Below are 9,836 nucleotides of genomic sequence, written 5' to 3'. Positions count from 1 at the left end.
ATTTTCAAACACAAGAAGAAAATAAAAATCTGACTTGAATCATAATTTAATTTTCTCAAAAACATGACGAAGCCATTTTTTTTCAAAAAATTCGATTTGAATGATAATGATCTTCTCCATAAAATGACAACGGCACTTCTCAGAAAGTCAGACCTTTGAAATGCAACTTAATCTTTTCATGATGACACCATTTCTCAAAACTCCAACTCTCATCTCATGATTAAAACTTCTCCATAACATGTCGAATCTATCTCTCAAATAGTCCAACTCTTGACATGATCGCATCAACTTTACTTTTTCTGTAATCTAAAATGGAAAACATAAAAAGACTAACAACATTCCCACGGCATTTTCATTATTAGGACGACTTCTGGACTTTGACATGTTCTCTTCGCTACCAAACTCTCAACCTGTTCTTCTTCACAAATTGTAGCCACTCCTCATATTCAAACTATATTTTAAAACCACACAAATAGTACAAATTATCAATCCTTATCTCAAGAATTTAGTAACAAAATAATTTTTATTTATTTGCCTCTTCTCACAAGGGCAAAGTTAAACATAAGTATTTTTATGTGACCCCCCCCCCAAAAAAAAAAAAACAGCTTCTTCCCAAAAGGGACATGTTGCATCGGGAAGATGTGACATAAGATCGGGAAAGTGGAATTTGAAATGTGAACGTCATAGAGGAAGAGCATTCTGGCCTGCAAAAAATTTTTTTTTTAAATGCCTGGGCAGCCCTGTCACCATTCCCCTGAAGAGGCGCCCTAAGAGATTAGCAATAAACTAATCCCTTTTCAAAAGGTGAGAAGGCTAATCCTAGGAAGATGGACCTCCTAGAAGTGCACAGAACAATACCAGCCAACAGAGGAAAAGCCATTTTCAACAATAGCCTAGGATGGTAGCTTTGGGGACATTCTGGTCCGGAAATAAAAATTTCAAAAAAATGTCTAGAGATGTCAGCCTCCTTTGACTGAAGACAGTGATAAATCTAGAAAAAAAAAAAAAAAAAAAAAAAAAAAACGATGAGGAAAAGAAAAATAAATAAATAAATACATAAAAAAAATAAATATTATTATTATTATTATTAAAAAAAAAAAAAAAAAACTAATGCTGTGGAATATTTCCTACCCAAACCTTTAAATTTTTCCTTACTTACGTGCTTCTGCTTCACTGCTTCATACAGCAGTTAGATGTGACACAAAGTCGGGAAGTAGGTGAGAAATAACATCTGTAAGGAGAGGGAGGGGGCATTCTGGTTGGATACAAAAATAGCCAAGAACGGAATACCCCGATAAACTCCGCCAAACAATAGGAAATGACTGTGAAGATGGCCTTCTAGAACCGAACCAAAACATATCTCATTACGACAACAAAGAAGGCCATGTCAAGGAGGCACGGCATTCCCTGTTTGGCAATGATGCCAAGGTTTATCTACCCACCCCTCTAGATGGTAAGAAGAGGGCTGACCTTAACCTTCGAATTCCTCTGACCGAACTTGACAACTCAACTGCCTCAAAACTTACGCAACAAGTGAATAGTACAAATATTAAAATTATAGTTCTCTAATATTTTAAACCTTAATCATTAAGAAGTGCCTCTCATTGATGCTAAAATTAGACTGTCCGAAATTCACGATTTAATAATTAATTACACCTTGTTAGAGAGAAGGATAGCGAGAAAGTGAGGGCCTATCAATTCAGCGAGCGAGCAAGTGCGTTGTGTTCTGTGTGCGTGTGTGAGCTCTTAGGCAAGTTCTCACAACGAGGCTCTGTTTAAAACTGTTGAATGCAACGAGGAGGAGGAGGAGGAGGAGCAGGAGGAAGAGGAGAGGCCCGTCAACAACAACTCGAGGAGAACCACAAGTGGTCATCCTCTACTCTTCAATACTTGGACCTCCGTACCATCTTGGATATTCCACTTAGAATTACCCTTTTCCGTTTTTAGTTTCTACTTTCGGGACTAAATAATAATAATAAAAAAAGTTGAATAACTTTCTGTGACGGAGAAAGATTAATAATATTTTTTTTTCTCTTTTTTGGGGGAAAAAGAGTTTTTCTACCGAAAAAAAAAAAAAATGCCGGTCTTTCATACCAAGACCATAGAAGGCATTCTCGAGCCGGTTGCACAGCAGGTAAGTTATTATTTTCAAAATGATTTATTGTGTTAATAGTTTGTTTACTTAAAAATTAACGGGTCTGTTTTCTCTTGTTGGCTTAAGGTAAACATTGAACTTGAATATTGAATACCTTATATTAAAGGGGGTGAAAATGCTGCGAGTTTGACTAAAAACAAAGTTGAAAATCTAAGTTTTCGGGTCTTTCCTTTTTACGAAGTTTGAAATTTTAGCCATATCTACCTGGCGTTGACGAAATTTTTTTTATTTTCAGTTTTGTTTGGAATTATCATTTATTTTTAAAACCATATTCGAGGTTCTTATTTGCTTGCCTAATGTCAGTTAGACTCAAGACCGACAAGATATAATTTGGGGAAAATCCAGCTCTCCGAAAATGGGCACTCTGGAATTGAGACAAAATAAAAAGGTGCTTATGCACTTACGTTACCGTGCTTTTTTTTTTCGTTCTAATGCAGAGAGTGATCCGCGCTATTTTTTTTTATTAAATCGTTTAAAGTTTTGATGTTTTTTTTTTATTCAATTGTAAGGTTAAAGTACAGAATAGATACAAAACATCCCCCCTCCCCATGTTAAGAATGGCTTTTTAAATAATGTTATTTCAGCATGGACCAATAAGTGCATGAGTACCCTTACTTCAACCAAGGACAGAAAAAAATGAACTATAGAATAACAGATACTACAATTTGCCCTTAGCAAAAAAAAAAAAAAAAAAAAAAAAATTCGTGTATGAGCTGACCATTTGAATTATTAGGAACATTGTTTTAACGTAAATAACTTTGGGTAAATTTATACAAACACCGTGACAGCGAATTAACCCTAACCCTAAACCCTAACCCTAACGCTGTCACGGTGTTTGTATAATAATACCTAACTTTGAAAGTTTCAATCTTTTGATATCTGAGCATTTGCCAAGAATTTTGAAAGTCGGTGTAACTTTCTATTTTTTTTTTTTTTTTTTTTTTTTTCGACAATTTAAATGTTTCCAAATTCCTTTCAAATTTCAGAGTTACAGAAGTAATTCATTTATTATAATTATTGCAACGATTAGTAAGATTTAAATGCCGGTCTCGTTTACGAAAAAACGCAGAAATGCATTCTGGTGGATTCAATTTCGTAATTAAATCCTTTTAAAATAGGATTTTTTAAAAAGTTTGCATTATTTTATGCTACTGCACGTGCACGTTTAATTTTTATGACTTTGAATCGATTAAGGTATTTTTTTTTACGACCTGCCCCAGCCAGCCCTAGCGTAGTACAAACACTTCCACTTTTCCATGTTAAGAATGGTTTTCGGAATACCCCCAGCTTCCCCATGTTAGGAAAAGCTTTCGAGGTCGGTGGCATTTCTTCCGAAAGCCGTTCTTAACATGGGGAGGTTGGGAGTGTTTATATTACGTTGAGGCAGGTCGTAAAAAATACTTCGATTAATATAAAATAAATATAATGGTTGAATGTGTGATTGTCAAATTCCAAGACAAACATTTGGGGTGTTTATGCAGAGAAATCACCGTGTTATTTTAATTTATTTTTAGCATTCTCAAGTTAGTTTTACGATTTTTTTTTTTTTTTTTTTTTTTTTTTTTTTTTTTTTTTTTTTTTTTTTTTTTTAGGTATCTAGCAGAGAAGCCAGCAAACGAAAAAAAAAAAAAATGGTCAAATTCGATACTAGTGCACTCCGTGCTGAATAATAACGTTATTTAAAAAGCCATTCTCAACATTGGAAGGGAAGGGTGTTTTGTACCTATTCTATACTTTAACCTGACAATTGAATAAAAATATATCATAAAACTTTAAACCTGGAAATACGATTTAAAAAAATAGCGCGGATCAGTAAGTGCACTGCAGAGTGCACTGCACACTGCACTGGCACCAAAAATTCAAATGCATAACGAATAAATATCACTAAAGGCAAGATAAATTACTCTTCTACATACCTGGATAAGTTTTGTGTCTTAATATATTTTAATGCTTTTATTAGGTTAAAAAAAGAACTAGGTGTCAAATTGGTAAGTTAAATCGATAACATGGCCAACTCAGACAGAGCATGTGCTATCTTCGAAGAGTCAATAATGTTTCAAAAGTCTAAAAATAAATAAAATACTTTCTTCCCCCACCCAGTAAATGTCACCGTGCCAGTTTGGGGGGGGGGGTTCTATCAGTATTTTGTTTATTTTTTCCAATTTTGAGCGTTATTTCAACACGGTACCTTTTCTGCATAAGTACCATATTTAGCAGCGAAGTTGACTTTGTTTACGAACATTCCCTTTTTATTTTTTATTATTTGAAGATATTTTGGTGCTTATTCCCTTATGTTACAATGGTATTTTAAAAAAGAAAATAGTATTTTCAAGTTAGATTCAAGCTTTATGATATATTTTTGATTAAAGTGTTAGGTATTATTAAAGTACAGAATGATTACAAAACACGCTCCCCATGTTAAAAATGGCTTTCTAAATATTATTTCAGCACGGTAACTTAAGTGAGTACTGATATTTTATATGTAATAATAAACATTAATTCCATAATTCAGAGTAAGAAAGCCCTTTCCTACTTTTTAGGACCTTAAGGAAGGACACGTTATAAAATTTAAAGTTTTAAAAACTTTCTCTTTTCCGCACTCTGGCTTTTATAATCAAAATTAGTTTGAACTAAATGATGTCTTTCATTTTAAAGAAATCGTTACTTTTGCCGGTAAATTTTTAGTTTAACGAATATCACATTCAAGTTTACTTATTCAGTTGGGAAAACATTGCTACCAGTGAAACCATAAGGGTTTGGATAATAAAGGTCTTAATATCCAGAAAATTACTTGTCTACACTAAATTTAAATGTGGTATTCGTTTTCAGCATACTCGACAACTTTTAAAAGTTGTCAATTTAACGGTGATTGAGTTGTAGTAAAAAAAAAAATACCCTTTTGCCCAATCGATAAGTAAAATTGGCACTGGTGCAGTTTAACATCCCCAAGTAACTTATTTTCATTTTAGAATTCCGTCCGAGCAACCCCACTCCTATTAAGAATGGCTTTCTAAATTTGTTTGAGACTGTTAAACTGCACAAGTATCGTAAATTTCATCTTTTGTCTTAAAGATACTGTTTCTACTTGCATGTATACGAGGGCGAAGTTAGACACAAGGTCGGTTTTTAATGGAAGGGTCCACTGGGTCCAGTAACTCCTTTCCTTTTTGCATTTTTTTTTTCTACTTGGTTTAACAAACTCGTATTCTAATATAATTTAAAATTACGCATCTAATAATTTTATAGACTAAAAGCGTCATTTTCAAAGAGAAACCAATTTTAAGGCGCTAAAAACGTATACAACTGAAAGTTAAAATTAAAAAAAAAAAAAAAATTAGCCTAATGGCGAATTATTGAAAAAGAAGTTCAGTGTTTTAGTATGTTTATTATTTATTATTATTATTATTATTATTATTGTGAAAATGTGTTGAGCTTTGAAAATTTAATATGCTGAGAAATATAAATGAAACGATTTTGGTTATAAAATGCTTTTGTATATTTAAACAAATTCTACTATAAAACAGCGCTTCCTCTTGTTCAAAGTTCTTGAATGCTGGTCTCAAAATCTGTTTTGATTTGAGTCACGTAAATTACTAAAAATGGGTTTAGGCACGACCTTCGTAATGGTATCGGCTTTACTCACAGGCAATTTATTTTTACTCTTTAATCATGTTAAAAAACACAGTTGTATAAAGTTTCATTGTTCACATAAAAAGCAAAACAAAAACAAAACGGGTCGAAAAATATAGTTGCCATCTTTATAAACAATTGGCTAGCTGGGGATAGACGATAACAAGTTTATAATTTTCTAGTTAAATGGCGGAACCATTGTTTTAACGGTAATTCAGAAGTATAGGCGACCTTAAGTGCGACCTACCGCGGTGTCAGGTGAAAACCTAAACACGATGTGAAAATGTTCCGATTACCAAACCGGACTTTTTGTTTTTATTTAAAATAAGCAAATCGATATGTAAGGAAAACACGTGAAAGTTTTGAACACGTTCTTTTTTTTTTTTTTTTTTTTTTTTTTTTTTAATTCTTTTTTTAAAATATATTTTGCAGATTTGTTTTGGACTAAACTAAAGGAAGTCCGGTTTAGTAATCGGAACATTTTTTTTACATCGCGGCTAGGTTTTCACCTGACACTGATACGGTCTCACTTGGGGTCGCTTATGCTTCTGAATCGCCATTTTCATCCACAGATAATTTATATTTATATTATTTTATTTTAACCGTTTTTACAATAAAACAGTTTCCTTGTCTGAGCGTCCTTTAACTAAAAATTGAACATGAGTTATGTGCTCTTAGCTTCATTCTCGACTTGTTTGTCAGCCTTTTCTTTTCATTGCTGCGTTTCGCATGTATGATGAAACGTTTTTATTATATATATATATATATATATATATATATATATATATATATATATATAAATTAAAGCATGGTTTAATTAAGAATAAGGTGTTTTAAAATAATACTGAAACCCATTTCGTTCTAAATAATTTACGTGACTGAAATAGGAATTAGCCTCAAACACATTAAAAAAAGTAACTTTCTATTTCTTTGCTGTTATCACATAAATCAGGCTGCATGACAGATCTGACAATAGTCTATTGTCAATGTTTTTTTTTTTTTAAATTATCTGTTGACAATAGACAATGAAAACAAAACATTGGCAATGTTTTATTTATCGTTTTATTGAAAACGAGTTTATGTCAACTTTAATTTTCAGACATCATTGTCATTTCGATTCAACATTGCAGTTTTACTTGTAGGAAAACAGTTCATTAATGCTAACTTGAAATTATGAATGAATAATTTTTTTAATTGTAATAATTAAAACTTTGTGGAAATCGCTCAAGACAAGGCATGAAGCCACTTGATGCAAAGAGATAAAAAATACTTCAAGGTCAGAAACTGACCAATCCAAGATGGATAGATTTTGACTCGAAAGACAGCAATTTTTCTCCCTTTGACGGAAACATTCTTAATAAAATGTGGCTAGTAAAGGACAAAAATAAGGGAAGCAGGAGTTACGAAGCTGCCGAGAGTAAAAAAAAAAAAAAAAAAAAAAAAAAAATTACAAATCTAAAATATTTTGTTTATTCGCCGATGTACTATTGATACTATTTTAATCTTGGTTATATATGCAGATGCACATTTCACTCAACTTTCTTCGGGTGTATCGTATCATTAATCTTGAGAATATTAGAAGCTACATCGACCTTGTATGCTTTCATTGCTTTTATATACAGTGTTATGTTACTGTTGTAATGTTGTGGTTCTCGGGCGATTAACTCTGTCTGTGTCGGATATATACTAGAGTCAAAACAATGAAAAGAATATGCTGTTGTCAGAGCCCTAGTTATCAATTCTCATTAAAAAAAAAAAAAAAAAAATTTCGAAACCTAAATATATATATATATATATTTTTTTTTTTTTTTTTACATCAACCCCTATACGTCGATAACCAATAGGTTTCTTTCCGGTTTGATTACGTATTTTAAGAAAAAGCTTTTCGGTTTCATTTTGTGTTTGTTCACTGTTTTATGTCGTTCATTTTGTATTTCATAATAAATAAATAAAAATAAATATTAGATGAAAGACGCGAATAAGTACAGCTTGTTATTAATGTCTTTCATATTTTTATTTATTTATTTTTTTTTTTGTTCTGTCCATCCCTGTTTTTGCTTGTATTTCTTACCCTCTTACCATGTCGTTTGTCGAGAAAGGATAAAAATAGCCTGAAGTTTATTTACATATTTATACTTCGATCAGTGTGCGCTTGTAAACGCACGTGTTACTGCACAGTCTGCACCTTATTATTCTTTCCTTTTCGTTCGTTTATCTTTTTCTCTGATAAAAACAAGACACAAACCACATAGAAATTATTCAATCTCTTGTATATTGTATGCTCCTATTTTTAGCACCTCTCCAGACTCTGTTTGCTGCTACCACGGTATGAATACGTACCCTTAAAAAAAAATCTGTTTTTTTGTGGTAGAGTGCCTAATTTTTCGTCTCCCCACGAGAGCAAAGTTAGGCATATGATTTTTTTCTCTCTCTTCTCCATGTGGGGAAGATCTAAACTGTTGAGTATTAATGCAAAATACAGACCGTGCTATTTTTTTTTTTTTTTTTTTTTTTTTTAGGTAGGATTTTCAAGTTAAATTCATCTTTTGCTTATTGAATTGTTAGGTGAAAGTTCAGGATAGTTAAAAAAAAAAAAATACCCCACCCCCATGTTAAGAATGTGTTTATAAATATTATTTCAGCACGGTCTGTATACTGCATAAAATACCCTGTCGAATAGAAAATTGGTTTTAAAATGCTTGGCAAATCCTAATGTATTCAAATTTTTGAAACCTACTTACATCCAATAATTTTATACAATAAAGCATGTAACAATAACAAAATAGTTATAACAATTTGATTCAATTAATAATTCGATGAACAAACGAACTTTCAAAACGCTATTTTTTAAGGGAGGAGGTTAAAGTAAAAACTCCCTAGCAGCTAATGAATGAGTATGTACAGCTAGGTACAGGTCAAGAGAATAATTAACATATTCCAATCCAATAGATGCATTTGTGTGTATCGATTTACTGCCCTTTTCATAATCATCGAATCAATTATTGTCCTTCAGGCTTTATATATATATATATATATATATATATATATATATATATATATATATATATATATAATGAGCAAATAGTTAATAAAATGTTAAAAAACATTTTGAAATGACTTAAAAACATTTAATCTGAAAAGGAAACACTAGATAAATGGATAGTCTTTAATCTGCGGAGTTTCAAAGAAATACTTTCGTTCTCATCAGAGGGTAGGAATTAGCAAAATGCGGGATCGGATTTTGCATGCAGAAGTATTTGATGAAACAAGTCAAAGATTTTACTTGAAAACAAAAAAAGTGAAGCAGAGGGAATATAGTGAAGAAAAAGGTGATTACACATGAATGGAGATAGATATATATATCAGAGGCACCCGGCCTTGCATGGCCGTAAAATATGCTTAAATATATTCTAATTTATACTGATTTCGTATTCATTATTATAGTCAATTCTTTATTGAATATTATATTGTACCTAACATATAGTATATTTATTTATTGGAATTCTTTGAGATGAGTAATTTGTATATTTATTTGCGGAGGGTTATCTTCATCTTCATAGTTGTTGTTTCACAACATTTCGGCCAACTATTCATCTGGCCTTCGTCAGATGGTTAACCACGACGGGATAGGAATGCTGAATCTCTTAACTGCATCCTCAGTAATTACTGCCTTCCATAGTTATTGTCGTCTCATCACGTTTTGGCCAATTAATCCTCTGGTTGGCTTTGGGTAGGATTGAAACCGCTATCTTCAGACAATGCTCATCTGGAACTGTAGAAATTCAACGTCTCCATCCACTGTGCTCTGGGTCCCGAAGGGCGATAAAATTATTGGTCATTATTAGCATGGGTGCTGCATTTTGAATTGATCGTCTGGCAGTCTTTGGCATCTTCCGGCAGGTTACATAAGCAGCCAAGGTGTCAAGGTAGGATAAGCTCTTTCTAATAGTTCTTGCCCAGATGTGGCAACAATACTTCATCCTTGGACGTACTTGGCTCTTATATGGGTAGAGAATTGCATCAGCCGTGAGATATCTACTGCAGTGGTAGA

General features: G+C 32.3%; 1 protein-coding gene across 12 annotated transcripts in view; it reads left to right on the top strand.

The window, feature by feature from the left end:
• Positions 1-1,659: 1,659 nt before the first annotated feature.
• LOC145293255 (vinculin-like) overlaps positions 1,660-9,836 on the top strand; it is a 317,004-nt gene continuing 308,827 nt past the window's right edge. For 9 of the 12 annotated variants that reach the window (XM_080139842.1, XM_080139840.1, XM_080139841.1 and 6 more), the window contains exon 1: positions 1,686-2,134. In XM_080139842.1, the coding sequence (XP_079995968.1) occupies positions 2,078-2,134 (57 nt within the window). In that variant the 5' untranslated portion in view covers positions 1,686-2,077. Of the gene's footprint in view, positions 2,135-9,836 lie in introns of all 12 variants that reach the window. The other 3 variants (XM_080139845.1, XM_080139844.1, XM_080139843.1) reach the window with 1 other exon arrangement.

This window comes from Euprymna scolopes, chromosome 14 (genome assembly GCF_053919585.1).
Source record: "Euprymna scolopes isolate OS-2025 chromosome 14, ASM5391958v1, whole genome shotgun sequence".
Lineage (NCBI taxonomy): Eukaryota > Metazoa > Mollusca > Cephalopoda > Sepiida > Sepiolidae > Euprymna > Euprymna scolopes.
The sequence above is the reverse complement of the archived record's forward strand: the minus strand, read 5'-3'. Positions and strand labels throughout refer to the sequence as shown.